This window comes from Heptranchias perlo, chromosome 1 (genome assembly GCF_035084215.1).
Source record: "Heptranchias perlo isolate sHepPer1 chromosome 1, sHepPer1.hap1, whole genome shotgun sequence".
In the NCBI taxonomy this organism is placed as follows: Eukaryota; Metazoa; Chordata; class Chondrichthyes; order Hexanchiformes; family Hexanchidae; genus Heptranchias; species Heptranchias perlo.
This window is the reverse complement of record NC_090325.1, coordinates 43,102,139-43,122,104: the sequence shown is the minus strand read 5'-3', so window position 1 is coordinate 43,122,104 and position 19,966 is coordinate 43,102,139. Positions and strand designations below refer to the sequence as shown.

The window sequence follows — 19,966 nt, the reverse complement described above, 5'->3', positions numbered from 1 at the left end:
TGTTGACTTGTACACCTGTAAACAACTTGAGAGGCCACATTGCAAGGGATAATCCTCCTGAGTGAGCTTGTTAAAGTGCTTGGATGGTGCTTCAAGATGTTCAGCCGCCCTCAGTTTACAAAATTAAGACCATTTTAAGTTATTTGTGACTTTTTCCCACCCAGAGGAATTTCATGATTTGTTTCTCAAGGCTCCAGTATTGAAGAGGGGACGGGGAGGAATGTCATTTTTTTCAAATGCTTTTCCCAATTCTGTTGTTGCAGGATGTTCCACTTATCTTTGTACACATGCTGAGGGAGAAAAGGGGAAAAAAAACTTTTTGTATGAACAACAACTTGCATTTATAAAGCACCTTTAACATAGTAAAACATCCAAAGGCGCTTCACAGGAGCGTTATCAAATTAACATCGAACTACATAAAGACATATTAAGACAGGTGACCAAAAGCTTGGTCAAAGAGGTAGGTTTTAAGGAGGGTCTTAAAGGAGGAGAGAGAAGTATATGCGGAGAGGTTTAGGGAGAGAATTCCAGAGCATAGGCCTTGACAGCTGAAGGCACGGCCGCCAATGGTGGGGGTGAAGGAAATCTTTGTGCACAAGAGGCCAGAATTGGAGAAATGCAAGGATCTCGGAGAGTTGTGGGGGTTACAGCGATAGGGAAGGGTGAGGCCATGGAAGGATTTGAAAACAAGGATGAGAATTTTTTATTGAGTTACATCGAAACTACAGCACAGAAACAGGCCATTCGGCCCAACTGGTCTATGCCAGCATTTATGCTCCACAAGAGCCTCCTCCCTCCCTACTTCATCTAAACCTATCAGGATACCCTTCTATTCCTTTCTCCCTTGTGCTTATCTAGCTTCCTTTTAAATGCATCCAAGTTATTTGCCTCAGCTACCCCTGTGATAGCTTGTTCCAAATTCTTACCGTTCTTTGGGTAAAGAGGTTTCTCCTGAATTCTCAATTGGATTTGTTAGTGACTATCTTACATTTATGACCTCTAATTTTGGACTCCCTACAATTGGATACATTTTCTCTATGCCTAAACATTTTCTCCACGTCTGCCCTATCAAATCCTATCTTAAAGACCTCTATCAGGTCACTCCTCAGCCTTCTTTTTTAGACAAAAAAGTCCCAGCCTGTTCAGCCTTTCCTGATAAGGATATCCTCTCAGTTTTAGTGTCATCCTTGTGAACCTTTTTTGCACCCTCTCCAATGCCTCTATATCCTTTCTATAATACGGAGACCAGAACTGTGCACAATACTCACAAGTGTGGTCTAACCATGTTTAGACAAGTTTAACATAACTTCTTTGCATTTCAATTCTACCCCTCTAGAAATGAACCCTAGTGCTTGATTTGCCTTTTTATATGGCCTTATTACCCTGTATCATTACTTTTAGTGATTTGTATATCTGTACCCCCTAGATCCCTTTGCTTCTCTATCCCGTTTAGACTCTTATTATCCTAAGATTATGTGACCTCCATATTCTTGCTACCAAAATGCACCAATTCACACTTACCTATATTGAAATTCATTTTCCAATTACATGCCCTTTCTGCAAGTTTATTAATGTCCTCTTGCATTTTGATGCATTCTTCCTTTGTATTAACCACACTCCCCCCAATTTGTTGTCATCTGCAAATTTTGAAATTGTACTTCCAATTCCCAAATCCAAATGGTTAATGTAAATTGTGAATACCATTGGTCCCAGCACTGATCCCTGTGGAACACCACTTTCCACCTTTTGCCAATCTGAGTAGCTACCCTTAACCATTACTTTGTTTTCTGTTTTGTAACTAACTTGCTATCCATTCTGCTAGCTGTCTCCTGACTCCACATGGAGTTGGTGGCTAGGGAACGGAGTTTGTGGCAGGGACCAAAGACGATTGCTTCGGTCTTCCCAATATTTAGTTGGAGGAAATTTCTGCCGTCGGACAAGCAGCATGAACAAACCAGTGATGGTGGAGGGGTCGAGGGAAGTGGGGGTGAGGTAGAGTTGGGTGTCGTCAGCGTACATATGGAATCTGATGTTGTGTTTGCGGATGATATTGCCGAGGGGCATCATGTAGATTAGAAATAAGTGGAGGTCAAGCTGAGAGTTTATAATTTTTATCATTATTTGCCTAGGTATTTGAAACCCATGTCTGTCGTACAAAGGCTCCTTGGGCAGGGGCATTTCAGTTGCTTTGAAATAGTTGAGTGTGGAGCATGTGAACTGACCAATTCCTTGATGTTTTGGAAAATGCTGAGGAGTGACTTGTGGAATTGGACATCTGAAGAGAGTATTTTCTGCTGCTAATCCAACAATGTAGTTCTTTTCTTTTTATTGCATCTACAGCAGCAATTCTTAAAAATGAATCCAAAGAGAAACAGTGGAGGTAATATCCTTGCCTGGCTCCTATTGAAAGGTCAGGAATTGTGGCTGTGGCTTGAGTGTAAAAGATAGAAATTAAAATAAATGCGGTAGATAAAATAGCACCGAGGAATTTGATAAGAGGACATTTAGCATTCATGTGAGAAAAGCAAAAAGCACAAGTCTACCTATAAAATTTTACTAGCACCTCAATGCATTGCCAAAGCCCATTCTCTTCATGGGGTCATTTAGGTCTAGCCTGAAGAACAAAATCTTGGCCATTAATTTATGGGCTTGTTTAGGAGAAATCTAGACCTGACTTGCCTTTGCCTGGGATATGTTGCATAGTATACGATAAACCTAAAGGGGGAGCAAATGACTTGTTGCTTTTTCTAAAAATAAGTCCTGTTCACTTCTCTCTTTGCTTTATACCCAACTGTAGCAAAATATTAGGCAGGTGATGTAAGTTTTAATGGCATCGCAGTAGAAGCTGAATCTACTCTAAATTTGAAAACTGGACAGATGCCCACATGGATGTAATTCTGCCTCTTTAATGTCCCCAGTGAAAGTTAGTAAGCTATAATGGGCCTATAACTGCCCAATTGTAATTATGTGGTTTGAGTGCAGTAAACAGTCGTTAATGCCTTTTTAATGTTTTTTGATTTCGAAGGAACGAATAGTGGTTGAAAATGAAGATTGGTTGGTCGTCGTTCCATACTGGGCTGTGTGGCCTTTTCAGACTTTACTTCTTCCAAGAAGACACGTACTTCGTTTACAAGACTTATCTGATAAAGAGAGGGACAGTAAGAAAATTATTTTTATTGTGTGTGTATATATGTATATATAAATATATACATACACACATAGCATCTCATCACTTTTGAATAAGAGTTTCTCATAAGACAAGAGAGAAATCAAAGCAGTTTATTATACAACAAGTGCCTTTTCTGTGATGCCTGCAGCCAAAATTTCTTTCTTTATCTTGGTTTGGAACATTTTGTAATAGCACAATATAGCATGGGGAGCAAAATAAATATATGAAGCTAATTAGGTTACAATAGCATAGGTGACCAAAGTATGCAAATTAATGAAATACTTCATGGTATAAAACATTTGTTGTGTACTTCCCAAACCTGTCATAGTGGTGCCCACCCAATGCAATGGCACTGAAGCATTGGGTGTAAGATGCGTTTTTTGGGGGGTAAATGGGGATCTCCAGCTAAATGACCATGGAAGCAGAGCTGAATTCTGGATTTTATTTTTAAATTGAGGTGGTCCAGTGACGAGAGTTGTAGGATGTATGCTCATGCTCAATTCCCTCTGTAGTGAATTCCTGATTTCAGTCAATCCTTAGGATGAAGCACTGAGCATAGGGCCAACCCAAGAGGAGCACTTGGTGGGTTCACTCCAGCCTCGTGAAGAGCTCAGTGTTAATGGGATAATGGGGAAGTAACGAAAACAAATGCACAAACATTGTGCATTGTTTTATGTAATTGTATAAATCTTGTAAACAGTGGGCAATAAAATTGCTTCAGTAGTATTTGCTAAGCCATTTTAAATGACATGCTGAAGGTATGTTTTATTAAATATAATGCTAAGCCAAGAACAGAGTGAACGTTTTAGTTTAAAATATTGTAGAGCAGTTTGCTGTATAGTGTGACTATCATACGTTGCTATAAAAATATTGGTCTTTCCTTCTATAATGGGCATTTATGGCACATTATTTTGAAATGGAGGTAATGTGCATCTATAAATTAAATCTAATTTATCTTCTGGTAGTGGTGTTATTTTTGGTCTAACTAATATGTCATTTAGATAGGATGTTTGGTTTTTGGAGTTTTACACTGAAGCTTATTTAAGGCTTGCATATACAAATCCAAATTACATTTATCATCCCTATTAGTGGCTTTCCGGTTATGCTGACTGTTGATCACCCTGGCATGCTGCCTTTCATACAGTGCCAGTGAAAGCATGGCATATTATGATTGTCTCAGCACTATTTGAAGAAGGGCTGAGGAATTCTCTAGGTATCTTGGCCAACTTTCCTTTCTCAACCAACACCATGAGAAAACAGATTATCTGGTCAATTATCTCAGTGCTGTTCGTGGAACCTTCCTATGCGCAAATTGGCTGTTCAATTTGCTTACATTACAATAGTGACTACACTTCAAAAGTAATTCATTAGCTGTGGAGTGCTTTGGGATGTTCTGAGGACGTGAAAGGTGCTATATAAATGCAGTTTGTTCTTCTACCCTTCATGAGAACTAAAGTCTGAAAGATAAACAGGTATTTTAGTATGGTTGGAAAACGTGAAGAGAAAATGGGTTGGGAGAGGAGGATGGGGAGACGATCAATTGATCACAGACAGGAGGGTATATAGCTAAATGTCAGATGTTAACTGATCTGTTTATTTCTAGCATATTCTGTTTATATTTCTCTGAAGTCCTAATCTTGAAAAGGAGCAAGCTGATCGAACAGTAACCAGAGCCATGCAGAATTTATATAACGTTTGTTCAATTCAAAAAGCTGCCAATCATACACATATCTGAATAAGTCACACAGCATGTTTGTGTTTGAATTGTGTAGCTTGGCTCCTTTCTCAAGCAACTGCACGGTGATAACCAACTGATCCTTATATCATTGTATAGAGTTAGGCTGGGGCATGAGTTCTATGAATGCAGCTGGCTTTTAACTCCTTATACTCAGTGACTCAATTAAAGGAACTGATACCCAGCTAAAATTAGATCTCTCAGATCTAACTCTTTGATTTGAGAAGGGACAGTTATCCAAACAATTAAGTAAAGGTTTTACTTGCCTTTGGTCGTGTTAAGATGTTGCATACACAGCTGTATTATTTGAACTAATTTCTTACATTTGACTCTGCTTTTTAGGCCTTGCTTCTATTATGAAAAGACTCTTGACGAAATATGACAATCTCTTTGAGGTCTCTTTTCCCTACTCCATGGGATGGCATGGTAAGGTTAAAGAAATCTTGCAATGAACAGAGTGCGAGAGTAGACTGCCATTATGTTACTATTCATAATGAAGTAGATAACTCGAACACTACATTAACTATTGAAATCTGTGATCCAAATATGTTTAAAGGATGTCAATTTTCTAATCTGTGGCAGACCATCCCGTGAGATGGTCCAGAAGTAAATTGCTAAGTCTGATTTTGTTGGTTAAGAAGGGAATCTTAATGTCCTGATCTAAGATTACATAGCTGCTTGAAGAGAGTTTTTTTTTGTTCACTCATGGGATGTGGGCGTCGCTGGCAAGACCAGCAATTATTGCCCATCCCTAATTGCTCTTGAGAAGGTGGTGGTGAGCCACCTTCTTGAACCGTTGCAGTCCATGTGGTGAAGGTTCTCCCACAGTGCTGTTAAGTAGGGAGTTCCAGGATTTTGATCCATGGACGATGAAGGAACGGCAATATATTTCCAAGTCAGGATGGTGTGTGACTTGGAGGGGAACGTGCAGGTGGTGTTGTTCCCATGTGCCTGCTGCCCTTGTCCTTCTAGGTGGCAGAGGTCACGAGTTTGGGAGGTGCTGTCGATGAAGCGTTGGCGAGTTGCTGCAGTGCATCCTGTGGGTGGTACACACTGCAGCCACTGTGCGTCGGTGGTGGAGGGAGTGAATGTTTAAGGTGGTGGATGGGGTGGCAATCAAGCAGGCTGCTTTGACCTGGATGGTGTCGAGCTTCATGAGTGTTGTTGGAGCTGCACTCATCCAAGCAAGTGGAGAGTATTCCATCACACTCCTGACTTGTGCCTTGTAGATGGTGGAAAGGCTTTGGGGAGTTAGGAGGTGAGTCACTCGCCGCAGAATACCCAGCCTCTGACCTGTTCTTGCAGCCATAGTATTTATGTGGCTGGTCCAGTTAAGTTTCTGGCCAATGGTGACCCCCAGGATGTTGATGGTGGGGGATTTGGCGATGGTAATGCTGTTGAATGTCAAGGGGAGGTGGTTAGACTCTCTCTTGTTGGAGGTGGTCATTGCCTGGCACTTATCTAGCGCAAATGTTACTTGTCACTTATCTGCCCAAGCCTGGATGTTATCCATGTCTTACTGCATGCGGGCATGGACTTCTTCATTATCTGAGGAGCTGCAAATGGAACTAAACACTGTGCAGTCATCAGCGAACATCCCCACTTCTGACCTTATGATGGAGGGAAGGTCATTGATGAAGCAGCTGAAGATGGTTGGATCTATGACTCTGCCCTGAGGTACTTCTGCAACGATATCCTGGGGCTGAGACGATTGGCCTCCAAAAACCACTAGCATCTTACGTTGTGCTGGGTATGACTCCAGCCACTGGAGAGTTTTCCTCCTGATACCCATTGACTTCAATTTTACTAGGGCACCTTGATGCCACACTCGGTCAAATGCTGCCTAGATGTCAAGGGCAGTCACTCTCACCTCACCTCTGGAATTCAGCTCTTTTGTCCATGTTTGGACCAAGGCTGTAATGAGGTCTGGAGCCAAGTGGTCCTGGTGGAACCCAAACTGAGCTTCAGTGAGCGGGCTGTTGGTGAGTAAGTGCCACCTGATAGCATTGTCGATGACATCTTTCGATCATCAGCAAAGTGAAGGAACGAGACTAATGGGGTGGTAATTGGCCGGATTGGATTTGTCCTGCTTTTTCTGGACAGGACTTTGTCGGGTAGATGCCAGTGTTATTGTTGTACTGGAACAACTTGGCTAGAGGCGCAGCTAGTTCTGGAGCACTACAGCTGGGATGTTGTCAGGGCCCATAGCCTTTGCTGTGTCCAGTGCAATGAGCCTTTTCTTGATATCACGTGGACTGAATTGAATTGGCAGAAGACTGGCTTCTGTGATGGTGAGGATCTCAGGACGAGGCTGAGATGGATCATCCACTCGGCACTTCTGGCTGAAGATGGTTGCAAACGCTTCAGCCTTGTCTTTTGCACTCACGTGCTGGACTCTACCATCATTGAGGATGAGGATGTACACAGAGCCTCCTCCTCCCGTTAGTTGTTTAATTGTCCACCACCATTCACGACTGGATGTGGCAGGACTGCAGAGCTTAGATCTAATCCGTTGGTTGTGAGATAGCTTAGCTCTGTCTATAGCATGCTGCTTCCGCTGTTTGGCATACATATAGTCCTGTGTTGTAGCTTCACCAGGTTGGCACCTCATTTTTAGGTACACCTGGTGCTGCTCCTGGCATGCTCTTCTATACTCCTCACTGAACCAGGTTTATCCCCTGGCTTGTTGGTAATGGTAGAGTGAAGGATATGCCAGGCCATGAGGTTACAGATTGTGCTGGAATACAATTCTGTTGCTGCTGATGGCCCACAGTGCCTCATGGATACCCAGTTTTGAGCTGCTAGATCTGTTCTGAATCTATCCCATTTAGCAGTATAGGTGGTCACTCCTACCAATACTGTCATGGACAGATGCACCTGCGACAGTATTGGTGAGGATGAGGTCAAGTAGGTTTTTTCCTCGTGTTGGTCCAGGCCCAGTATGACAGCTACGTCTGTCAGGACTCGGCCAGCTCGGTCAGTAGTGGTGCTACCGAGCCACTCTTGGTGATGGACATTGAAGTCCCCTACCCAGAGTACATTCTGTGCCCTTGTTACCCTTAGTGCTTCCCCCAAGTGGTGCTCGACATGGAGGAGTACTGATTCATCAGCTAAGTGAGGGCGGTAGGTGGTAATTAGCAGGAGGTTTCCTTGCCCATGCTTGCTCTGATGCCATGAGACTTCATGGGGTCTGGAGTCAATGTTGAGGACTCCCAGAGCCACTCCCTTATGACCGTATACCACTGTGCCGCCACCTCTGGTGGTCTGGAAAAATAATTGAAAATAATAGAGCCAAAATTAAAACTTAAAAAAAAAATTTTGACTTGCTTTCTAGTCAGTATTTAAAATTTTAAAATGATTAGATTCATTCATGCTGAAGTGAGGTCAGGATTACATCAGATTTTTTTTCTTGGAAGGAGTTAGCTGGTGAGGGCTGTGAGACTGTTCAAGGCCTGACAGTTTGACCTAGGAAATTTGGTTCTATTCTGAATCGGAAATGGATACAGCGATCATTCCGGTAAAATAATACATTAACCACTTCAATTAGCGCAGCCTATTCTGCTGATCAGGGAGTTGAGTGTTTAAACAAGCATTTCCCATGTTAATTTATTATAACGTTCATCACTTAATTTGGCTTGTGGCTATTCAGTTCCACGAAGGCTAATGTGGTATAGTCTGAAAGATTAATCTTTTTTTAATGATTGCCCTCTGTAACGTAGCAAAAAGTATTAATACCCCGATTTTAACCCCATCCACGCCCAGCAAGAATGGGGCGTGCGGAGGGCTAAAATAGGGGCAGAACACTTCCCTTCCTGTTTGTGCCGCACTCTTGCCCACAGCCAGTTTAACTCCCGGGTTTTGGGAGCAGCGTGAAGCACTCACCATAGACACGTTGGGGTCTGCTGACTTCATTCGGATCCTGGTCTGATTTTAACAGCGCTGAATGTGCCAGGGAAATCTGCTGCCAGATTGATCCAGAACCAGAAGAGGCCAGCAAGATAAGGGCCTCCCCTGCTGCAGGTTCCAGCAGCCCCGCCCCCCCCCCACAACCTCCCACCGCTGCCGTTGACTTATCTTAGTGCCGGAGACTATTCTTCCGGCAGCAGCCTCCTCTAGCTCAAAATACTGTTCCCACCCCACCCCCTTCTTGCCATTCCAACCTGGTTCGGATGGAAGTCAGCCATTGAAGATGGTAATGAGGCCTGAGGTTTAAAATGGCCTGGGCCTCACCCTGGCGGTCCCATGCAGGTTTGCCGCTCACCCTTCCCCGCTATACACCCGTCCCAAGTTTAAATTGGATCTTAAACTTCTAAATAGAACAGGAGCGATGAATTCCTTGGACTCTAGATGAACATGTAGAATATTATATATAAAAAGCTGTCCTGCCACAGAGACCTTCAATACTCACTGACTTGAAAAAACAGTCTGGTGGCTGTTACGCTCCTATATGAAATAAGTTTGTACAGTTCAGTGCAATTCCGAATGGGCAGGGGCACACAGCATAAAATGGTTATTAATTTGGCGCTAATTTGATAATCTCACTCAGGCCACAGTTTGGTGGTTTGGGATGTGGAAATGTTACAGGGAACTCTTCTGAAATTGGAACTGAGGCACATTACTGGGGACATGATTAGAGGGAACTTTACTCTGGAGGGAACTCTATTCTGGATTTAACCAATCTATGTATGACACAGCGTGGTCACCTGAAATGCAACTGTTTTATCTCAATACTAACATCTTTGCACCTTCAGCAATTTTTTTTTTAACTAATTGGACTTATAATCTACTTTTTGATAATATATCAAGAGATTGTTTATGCGTGTAGGACGAACAATTGTGTTTTTATTTCTCACTCCGAGGTGACCAGCCTTACTGGTTATGGGATACTAAAATGACAAGTGAACTAGGGTGTCTACTAAAAATGCAGAGCTGTACTAGATCTTGCATTGATAGAATTGCCAATGTTGTATTAATAATACAATTGTATTTCAACAGGTGCTCCCACGGGGCAGTTCTTGAGTGATGACAACTGCCATTGGCAGCTTCATGCTCACTACTATCCACCGTTGTTACGGTCTGCAACAATCAGAAAATTCATGGTGGGGTACGAGCTGCTAGCTCAGGCCCAAAGAGATCTCACACCGGAACAGGTGAGGATGAGCACAGGAGGTCACTTTGTATACAATCATAGTCACATCGCAGAATTTACACTGAAGCAATCATAACTGTCCACTAGGAGAATTGCTCGTTTTCTCTCTTCGTGGAGAGTCTTCTGGTCTCTGTTAACAGTAAAGGGGCAGTCAGTGAAGATATAAGAACCATAAAAGATGCAAATTGGCTTGTAGCATTATGAGCACAAGATAGTAAAAATTCTGAATGTTTGCTTCCTCCAAATATTCACAAGGAAGACTTGAGCAACATGCCCTTCCCAAACAGAGATAACAGATAAAATTAATGACTTTGATATAAATTAGATGGAGATCATAGATCGGCTAAAAGGGCTCAAAACCAATATAACCCAGGGGCAGTTTTTATCCCAGTGTGCTAAGAAAGACGAGGGAGAAGATTTGTGAGGCATTGATGATTATGAAGGAGTCGTTGGGCAGTTGGGAAGTACCAATAGATTGGAAACGTAGTGTCCATATTCAAAAAGGGTGACAAATCAGACATGGGCAACTATAAATCCATTAATCATACTGCAATCCCATGTAAAAAATGTAATTGATTGTCAGGAGTAAACTAGAGTATCTGTACAATAATAACCAAGTAAACAGTAACATGGATTCGGCAGAGGGCGATCCTACCTGACCAACCTCCTTGACTTCTCTGAGAAAATGACATCCCAAATGGTAATCCGTACAACATATTGTATCTCGACTTCCAAAATGCATTTGACAAAGTTCTATATGAAAAGCTGTTAGTTAAGTTTGAAGCTGTGGGTAAATCTTGGATATCGTTAAGAAATTGGCTGAGGGTTGAGAACAACGGGTACTTGTTAGAAGAGTTGTAATGAGAATGGAGGAAGTCAAGTGGTATACCCCAAGAATCAGTGCTGGGACCACGACTGTTTCCAATTTGTATCAATGACTTGGACTCAGCAATTCATTGCAAATTGATTAAATTTGCAGATGATATCAAACTAGGAAAGGCAGTAAAATCAGAGGAGGCAGCTTAGAAATTAGAAAATTGGGTGTGGTACTGCTCTCCATTTTCATTGCTTCAGTCAGGAAGTATTGCAAACGCCTCTTGCTTTTGCTGCACATCCTGAGATGGACGAAAGGCTGAGTAGATCAGTCCTAGATTTGAAAAATAACAGTCTAAAGTTTACAGCATTAGATTCACAAGTTCCTAACCCGATGTATTTTACTGACAGAAGGATCTTGTAGCACTCTGTTATGCTCGTAATCTCCTGTCAGTCCCTAAATTGCACTTTAATTAATCTGTTGTGTCAGTTCACCTATTACTTGGCATGACTAAATGATCCTTTATCCTGCAGGCTGCTGAACGCTTGCGGAATCTACCAGAACTTCACTACAAGCTGAAGCAGAATCAGCCAGAATAATGAAAGGACTCAAATAAACTGAAAGAGACACACACCATCTTATTTTGTTGCATTAGATTTTTATGGGATTAGTTTTATTAAAGCATACAATAAAAATTTCTAATATCCGCTCTAACCTTACTGGAGTAGACTGTTCTGTTTGGGGCTAAATGGTGATTAACAGGAGATGTTAAACATCTCCTGTTAATCACCATTTAGCCCCAAACAGAAATGGGTCCTGTGTGGCCCTGGACCTGTACTTTTGTTCCCCCTAACGTGCTTCTTCATAACCAGGAGACCTGTATTTAAAACTTGGAAAAGAGTGTTACCATGATTTGCCTGAAATAAGTCAATTTCAGAACATTTCTATATTCTATGTGCAATTGAATTTTTTTTTAAAAACCCTGGAAATCTGAAATAAAAGTGCTCTATCAGCACTAGAAAAGAGAAAAGCTGGGTTTGGGTTACAGATTTGACCTTTCATCAAAACTGGAAGATATGCAAACCCTGTTATAAAACTGAAATAGTGAGGGCAAGGGGGAAAACAGTTAATAGTCAGGAATTGGGAAGACTGACCCCTGTCAGAAAGACTGTCAAATTGGTTTGTAGAATTACATAGAAATTACAGCACAGAAACAGGCCATTCAGCCCAACTGGTCCATGCTGGTGATTATGCTCTACATGAGCCTCCTTCCTCCCTACTTTGTGTAACCCTATCAGCAGATCCTTCTACTCCTTTCTCCCTCATATGTTTATCTAGCTTCCTCTTAAATGCATCTATACTATTTGTCTGAACTACTCCTTGTAGCAAGTTCCATGTTCTAACCACTCTCTGGGTAAAGAAGTTTCTCCAGAGTTCTTTATTGGATTTATTAGTGGCTATCTTCTATTTATGACCCCTAGTTTTGAACTCCCCCACCAGTAGAAACATCTCTGTTTACCCTTTCAAACCCCGTCATAATTTAAAGACCTCTATTAGGTCACCCCTCAGCCTTCTCTTTTCTAGAGAAAAGAGCCCCAGCCTGTTCAGCCTTTCCTAATGGTTATAACCTCTCAGTTCTGGTAGATTCTTATATATCTTTTATGTACCTTCTCCACTGTCTGTATTTCCTTTTGTAGTATGGAGACCAGAACTATGCACAGTACTCAAGTGTGGTCTAACTAAGGTTATATATAAGTTTAAGATAACTTCTCTGCTTTTCAATTCTATTCTTCTAGAAATGAACCCCAGTGCTTTGCATTTTTTATGGCCTTATTAACCTGCGTTGCTACTTTTAATGATTTGTGAATCCGATTGAGTAATTTTTTAAAGCTAGAAAGGTGTAAAGCAGCTGAAAGATGTGTAAAGAACAATGAAAAAGGTGTTAAAAAAATGTGAAAATAGTTGAGCAAGGTGAATGGGAGAAACGAGCTAGAAGAGACAGGGTGGGGGGAAGCCCACCAAGGTTTGAAATTGCTGAAGACAATGGGGATTAAATTGGTGCTGGAATCACGGTGCGCGATTAACCTGCGCCCAGTCGTTGAGATGCAGGTAGCACGTAACATTCGTGCTGCCTAGTGATTTACATGATTGCTGTGAGCAGCCAGCGCTACCTGCGCTGTTGAGTGGCTGCTCACCAGCAGGGGGCCCAGATATTGCGAGTGGCTAGCACCACATAAAGGCAGCCTGCACCTCATAAAGGGAAGGTGTACTGTGGCTGCTGGAAGTGGTGGAAGTCAATGGTAAAGTGAATCTGTACTGCAATATAATGAAGCATAACGATGATGGGAAATCTGGAATTTTTAATAAGCAACAACTGGCTGCTCAAAGTTTGCGGGACTCTTATAATTTTCAAAAGATAAGGTACGGGTCTGAACGAAGATTAGAAATCACACACGTAAAACACAGATGCACATCCAGTCCTTATGTTTACAAACAGTTGAGCTCTTCCAAAACATTGAATAAAGGTTGCTCACAGCTACATCCCACATCCTCCAATCTGTCGATCTGAGTTTGTTCTGGGCCTGCGAGAGAATCTGCACCAACGTTCTCTGATGATGCACTAGAGGCCTTGGTGCAAGAGGTGGACAGAATGAGGGGAATTCTATGTCTGCAGTGGGGGAAGCGACCCTCCAGACATATGCTCCCGAGGCAGTAGGGAATGAGATCAATGTCAAGAGCATAGCAGCACGAACATGGGTGCAGTGCAGGAAGAAGTGCAATGATTTGACACGAGCGGTCATGCGTGAGTTCAACGTCAAGTGGCATCTCCTACCAACTGCACCACTAGCCGCATCCACGTGCTACACCCCCTATCATCTACCTAGTAACAAACTCAATCAGTACTCAACTTTTCCAAGCAGATGCTTCATCTCACCCTCACATCGCCACTGTTGCAAGCTGCACACCCACAACTCACAGGTCACACACACTGGCAGCTATTCAACCAGGACAGTCACATCACCCAAACATCTTGCAGGACCCTCACTGACATACGTCCTGCTTTCTTGCAGGAGAAGGTGGCACATAACAGGAGGCAGCAAGTGGCAGTGGTTCCATGGAACATGAACCTGCTGTCCTCTCTCCTGGTGTAGAGGGGATTGTATCATGAGCAGTGAAGACAGTAAACTAGATTGGAGGAAGTACATGTACATTGCTGACTCCAGTGGAAAAAATGTTTGGGTCCTTGGATGTTAGTCTGAGAAAAGATAATGGGAAAGGTGTTGCATCTGCTGTGGGTATACAGGAAAGTGCTAGGGGCAAGGGTAGCTGAAAGTCTGGGGGATGGAAGAATGATTAAGGATATCTCAGACAGCATAGTCTTTCTGGAAAGCAGAGGAGAAATGTGCCTGGTGAAGGGATCGTGCAGATGATGTGGAGATTGGAAGGTGAAGAAAAGGGACCACCCGTCGTCATTGTGAGAGGGGATGAGAATAGTTGAAAATGGGACAGATACGGTCAAAACCCTAGTGACCACAGATGAGTGAAAATCTGGCTGAGGGAACAGAAGGACATTTCAAAAGCTCTAGTGGAGAAAGCAGAGTTGTCAGAGTAGGTATGATTGGACACTGAGCAACTAGAAGAAAGGAATAAGAGCAGGAATAGGCCATACGGCCCCTCGAGCCTGCTCCGCCATTCAATAAGATCATGGCTGTTCTTCTACCTCAACCCCACTTTCCCGCCCTATCCCCATATCCCTTGATTCCCTTAGTGGGCTTGTGTTAAATGGCAGTGGAAAACCCATTTCCAAAAATGGAGAGGGGAATTTCAGAAAGGGAAGACAAGAGTCAGACATCTAAAGATGAGGGATGGATGGAAATGGGAAGCTTGGATGATTAAATGTTTCAAATTGGATTAAGCATAGGAAGCAGCACCAACACAGTCGTCAAATGTAATGGAGGAAGAGGTCATGTGGTGGCCTGAGAAGAGTTGGAACAGTGTTCCACATATCCTACAAAAAGATAGATAGCTGGTCCCCATGTGGGTTCCCTTTGATCTGGCAGAATCGAGTAGGGTTTAAAAAAAGAAATTTTCAGTGGGTGCGCAATAGCTTTCTACAGAATATCAGAGGCCCTATCTGGAAAAGTGAAGTGTCTGTCCTTCGTGACACAACTCTCCCTAAGGAATTTTGATCAGTTGAATTTTTGTAAATGAATGTTACTGGCAGTCTGCCAAGTAAAGCATTCACATCCAATGTTTATGTGCTGCAGATTAAAATTCAGAGACCAGTTTGGTATCTATAGGGTTAAATCTGTGATTGCGTACTTCCAGTGGGGAAGCTACACTCAAAGGGACTGAGAGCTAGAGATAAAGTGACAACACTGTAGCCCTGATTCTTCAACCAGTGCACTCTGAGTGCAGCTCCCCAATGGGATATGAAGTTAGCCCTTGCATGTTCTCCAGGCTTTGGTTATAGAAAAACCCTCCATAGTTGACACTCTAGCATGAAGAATGGCCACTTTGGAGAGATTCAGGAAGCCAGCTGGTACTCAGTGAACCATATGCAAACAAGACCTGGTGCTTTCAGCAGAGGAAAAGGGGAAAAATGTAAAAACTTTGAGCCATTAAGGCGATACTGTAAAATAAGACCAAAATAGGAAAACCAAGATCCTGCACTTCCAGGACTTCCTGACCACATTCGCAGCAAGTTAGCTGTGACTGAGAAATATAAGTAATATTGGCATTAACCTGATCAATTTTTTAATGTACCCTTGCATGTCACTAACATAGGGTTAGAACCCCAACCAGCTCTTTCAGATAGATTTGTATTAACCAGTGATTGCAAAGAAGCAATGGCATCTTTGTGAAAATGTTTGGCTGGACAGGGAAAGATCTTTTACTTCTTGTATATTTAAGTGTAGCTTTTAGTGGCTAGCATTAAAAAAAACTGACCATTGGACAGACCATACCATTCCTGTAATTTAGCAAATATTTAAATATGACGGCCTAGAAATAAGCTACATATTGTGTGTATTCCAGCTGGGCTCTACTCAATGCTGAAGAATATTCCAAATAGAAATATTGCTTCCCATCAGTTTAGTTTCTGCAGCACCTAGTGGATCAGTTCTTTCTCCATTTGACTGACCAGGGAAGTACGAGGGCAAGTTGAGATTTAGCTTAGCAGCCTGTAGGGTGAAGGAAGCAATGGCTAATTTATGAGGGGCAACTTCTGGGATGCAAGGAAATACAGTAATGAACTAGGGAGGCATTCTACAGTTACTGGCTTCTTGAAGTTTATTTGTGGTTTGTTTTCTTATCACATGACTGATTTGAAGGGATTATTTTACATTAAGTTAATTGATGGCATTTTGAAGAGGGCATTATTTAGCTGTGGTGTGTGTGGGTTTGTGGGTTCTTTTTTAATGACAAGATGAAATATAGGATTTATGTTCACAGGGCAGGAACAGCATGTCTATTCACAAGTATTACGTGCTGCCAAGTTAAAGAATTTCCCTCTGTTCAGGTTGGCAGTTTAACAAGTATGTGTTAGGCCCATCCTTCTCACCGTCAGTATTTGGAATTTTTTTTAATGAACAGCTGCAAGTTACCCATACAGTGACCCATAATTCCAGTCCTTTCCTTTTCCAAAAAAAAACGGAGGTAGAAATTGACTATTGGTAATTTCCAATTATCTAAAGTCAGGCTGCAAGTTGTAAAGGGCCTTTCTTAGCCTGGAATTGATACCTGTATATGCAATTTGCAAAGTGGCAGCTGTTAAGATTTTAGGAGATGGGAAGATGTGCCCAGTCCATCTCTTAAGAACTTACGCAATTAATTTCCGTGTGGGTTGTCCCAATTGACTGCCGTAGCTTCAGCAGAAGATCCGTAGAAACCCTGGAAAAGTAGCGTAAATGGCATTTCTCTGAGGTTTTGGCAGATCTTCTGATGAAACTACGGTGGTCAAATTCAACCTCTTAGTTTTTATCTCTTTATAAACGTATCTCCTGAAAGATACCAATATTACAATGAAAATAAATGAAGTGCATACACCCAAAAAGTTAAACTGCCTTCTGCTCACATACTTACTGACCCACTGTTTATTCCAATATTCTCTATTTTCTACTGCAGTGAGCATATTTAATCTAACCAGGGTTGTAATCCTTTACTGCCAGACTCATAGGGCCTAAAGTTCCAGGAAGCCTGCTCTGCCATGATGTGGAGATGCCGGTGATGGACTGGGGTGGACAAATGTAAGGAATCTTACAACACCAGGTTATAGTCCAACAATTTTATTTTAAAATCACAAGCTTTCGGAGATTATCCCCTTCGTCAGGTGAATGAGTGGAAGGTTCTCAAATCGCATATCTTATATTAGGCTGGGACAGCATCACACCAATCAAAAGGTGTTGTTGTTGTTCAAACAGGCCAGTCACGGAGAACAGCACGTCCCAGTACACTGGATATACATTGTGTCAATTACATAGACAGAAAGAAAGAGACCCAAATGGCAGAGAGAGAGAGAGAGAGAATATTAAAACACATAACTTTTTTTCTCTGCCAGTGGAAGTATAGCGGAGTAGAACTCGCCACCCATGGATCTGGTCATAGACCCCAGCGCAAATTGTGGCGACGGTGTCATTAATATACTTGGGGTGGACAGCTGACAATTCTTAAGGGTGCATTAGCAGTGCCTGCCCCGACGGAAGTCTGGAAAGTTGGAGCAGTGCTATGCCATTCTGCGCAACACAGGAGGTCTGGGAAGGACCTTCCTAGATACAAAGCAGTCAAATTCTGCAGCTTCCAAAGGAACTATTGTGCAGGCATAGTTTATGTTGGAACTATCAGGAGGTGGACTGAGCGAAGTTTCCCAAGGAAGCCCAGAAGTTTCTCCCAGCCACACCTTCTTGACATAGAGGAGGCAGGAGGAAGATCTACCCATGTCCCCCCAAGGAAATTTCCCGGCCTCCTCTGAACAGGGTGGAATTCCAGTGGAACCTGGATCCACCCTATTTTCCAGCCTCCATCCAGCAAATACAGCAGAAGTGTATTTGGGACCAGATTGGAATTTCAGGGCCATAGTTTTTCAAAACTGAGGATAGCATTTAGACACAAGATTTTTTTAAAATTCTTTTTTAATAAAATGTTAATAATAATTCGCCAGCTTGTTTGAAGTCTGTGTTTCTCCTCCGCCTCTTTAAACCTGGCACCAAAATGCAACATTGCACAAGCTACTGGAGATAAAAATAAGAAAAACCATACAGAAGAATATTGGAAATCTGAAATAAACATAGAAAATTTTGGAAATGTACAACAGACGTCAAAAGAAAAAAAAACTTACATTTATATAATGCCTTATGTCTCTCAAACGTCTCAATATCCTTTGTGTCCAATGACTTACTTCGAAGTGCAGTTACTGTTATGTCAGTCAGCATCGCAAAGAGAAATATAGGTTAGCATTTCAAGTGAGACCTTGCACTATTACTCTCTAAATTACTGCCGTGAGCATTATTCCTTCTCCATCAAAAAATATAGTATCCTAAATGCAGATCAGATGCAAGGATGGTAACTTGAAACTTAACAACAAGCGAGTTGTAATGATCTGGAATGTACTGCCTGAAAGGATGGTGGAAGCAGATTCAATGGTAACTTTCAAAAAGGAACTGGATGAATACTTGAAAAGGAAAAAAAAATCAGGGCTATGGGGAAAGAGCAGGGGAGTCGGACTAATTGGACAGCTCTTTCAAAGACCAGGCACAGGCGTGATGGGCCAAACGGCCTCCTTCTGTACTCTATGATTCTGTGGTTTAATGTTTTCTTGGCTACAAGCAACAAAATAGTAAACAGTCTGAGATTTATGTAGTTAGTGGGACAATGTATGTGTATACTTGTCTACTGTGTTTCATACAAACACAAAAACTATGTTGCTTTGAAAATTTCCTGAGATATTCCAGCCTTCTCCAATGGCGATGCAAATGCCCCATAAAACTATTGGAGAGGCCAGGGTCTTTAACCAGTGCTTTATAAAGCAAGCCAATTGGAAATCTTCCTTTGGGATATAAGAAGGGGAGTGTCAGGTCTTATAGAGGAAATCTGAGATTTAATTTATTCAATTGCACACCACTGATTTCCAAATAATTACCTCCTTTCTTCCTAACACCCCACCCCAAGAGTGTATAGAAAATTCAACATATATAATTAAAACCGTGTAATTATTCATAGACCAATCTAATTAGGCTCCATAATCATAAATTTGAGCTCATTAAAGATAATTAGTCAAAAAAATTAGTTAATATATAATTTGTTCCATCTCAGAAGTGGAGGTTTCACAATTTAAGACAGCAATGCTGATATGTTGCTAACTTTTATTTTTGATATTTCATCAGAGATGAATACACAAAAGAAATATAAAAACAATTGGATATGTCGCATTGTAATATCAGTATAAGTATTCCACATGAGACTCCATGTTTTAGGAGATTAAATGAATCTCATTGATCTACTGCAGGTGGGAAATATTGAAACATTTGCCAATCTCATCTTTTAATTTTTCTTCCATTTTTTAGTTCTTTATATTTTAGAATTTTCCTGTATAACCCAATTAAATTATCACTCTAAAAAGTTAATGAATAGTATTGATGGTAGCTTAACTATAGTACACTGAGGAACAATTAAAGATTTAATGTATTCAATTGCACACCACTGATTTCCAAATAATTTCCTCCTTTCTTCCCAACTCCCCACCCCAATTAGCTGCTGTCTCGGTGAGATTAAGTAACATTAACTACAGAATATCATCGTTACAATAAGTTTCCTTACTTTACGTTAAATAGAACAGGCTTCCATGGAAATCAATAGATTACATTTTGTTTTTAAGACATATTAAAAAAAGTTAAAGAGGGTGTTTAATTGTGCTATTGCAGAATAATGTATGGAAGAATTCTGCTATTTTATTGTGGATTGTGTGCTGTAGTTAATTTCCCCCTCTTGTAATTATTTTCTGTTGCCTTTAAAGACCTATGCCCCATCTCTGAGCATTTGCCCTGAGCTAAAGTTAGGACCACTTCTGTGGCAGAAATCAATTAAGCCTCCTTTGAAAGTTTG

At 41.6% G+C, this 19,966-nt stretch overlaps 1 protein-coding gene across 1 annotated transcript in view; it reads left to right on the top strand.

The window, feature by feature from the left end:
- galt (galactose-1-phosphate uridylyltransferase) overlaps nucleotides 1-11,562 on the top strand; it is a 47,914-nt gene extending 36,352 nt beyond the window's left edge. Inside the window, exons 8-11 of the mRNA XM_067990979.1 lie at nucleotides 3,026-3,158; nucleotides 5,247-5,330; nucleotides 9,900-10,054; nucleotides 11,401-11,562. Coding sequence (XP_067847080.1) covers nucleotides 3,026-3,158; nucleotides 5,247-5,330; nucleotides 9,900-10,054; nucleotides 11,401-11,466 — 438 coding nt within the window. The 3' untranslated portion in view covers nucleotides 11,467-11,562. The remainder of the gene's footprint in view (nucleotides 1-3,025; nucleotides 3,159-5,246; nucleotides 5,331-9,899; nucleotides 10,055-11,400) is intronic.
- Nucleotides 11,563-19,966: the final 8,404 nt, after the last annotated feature.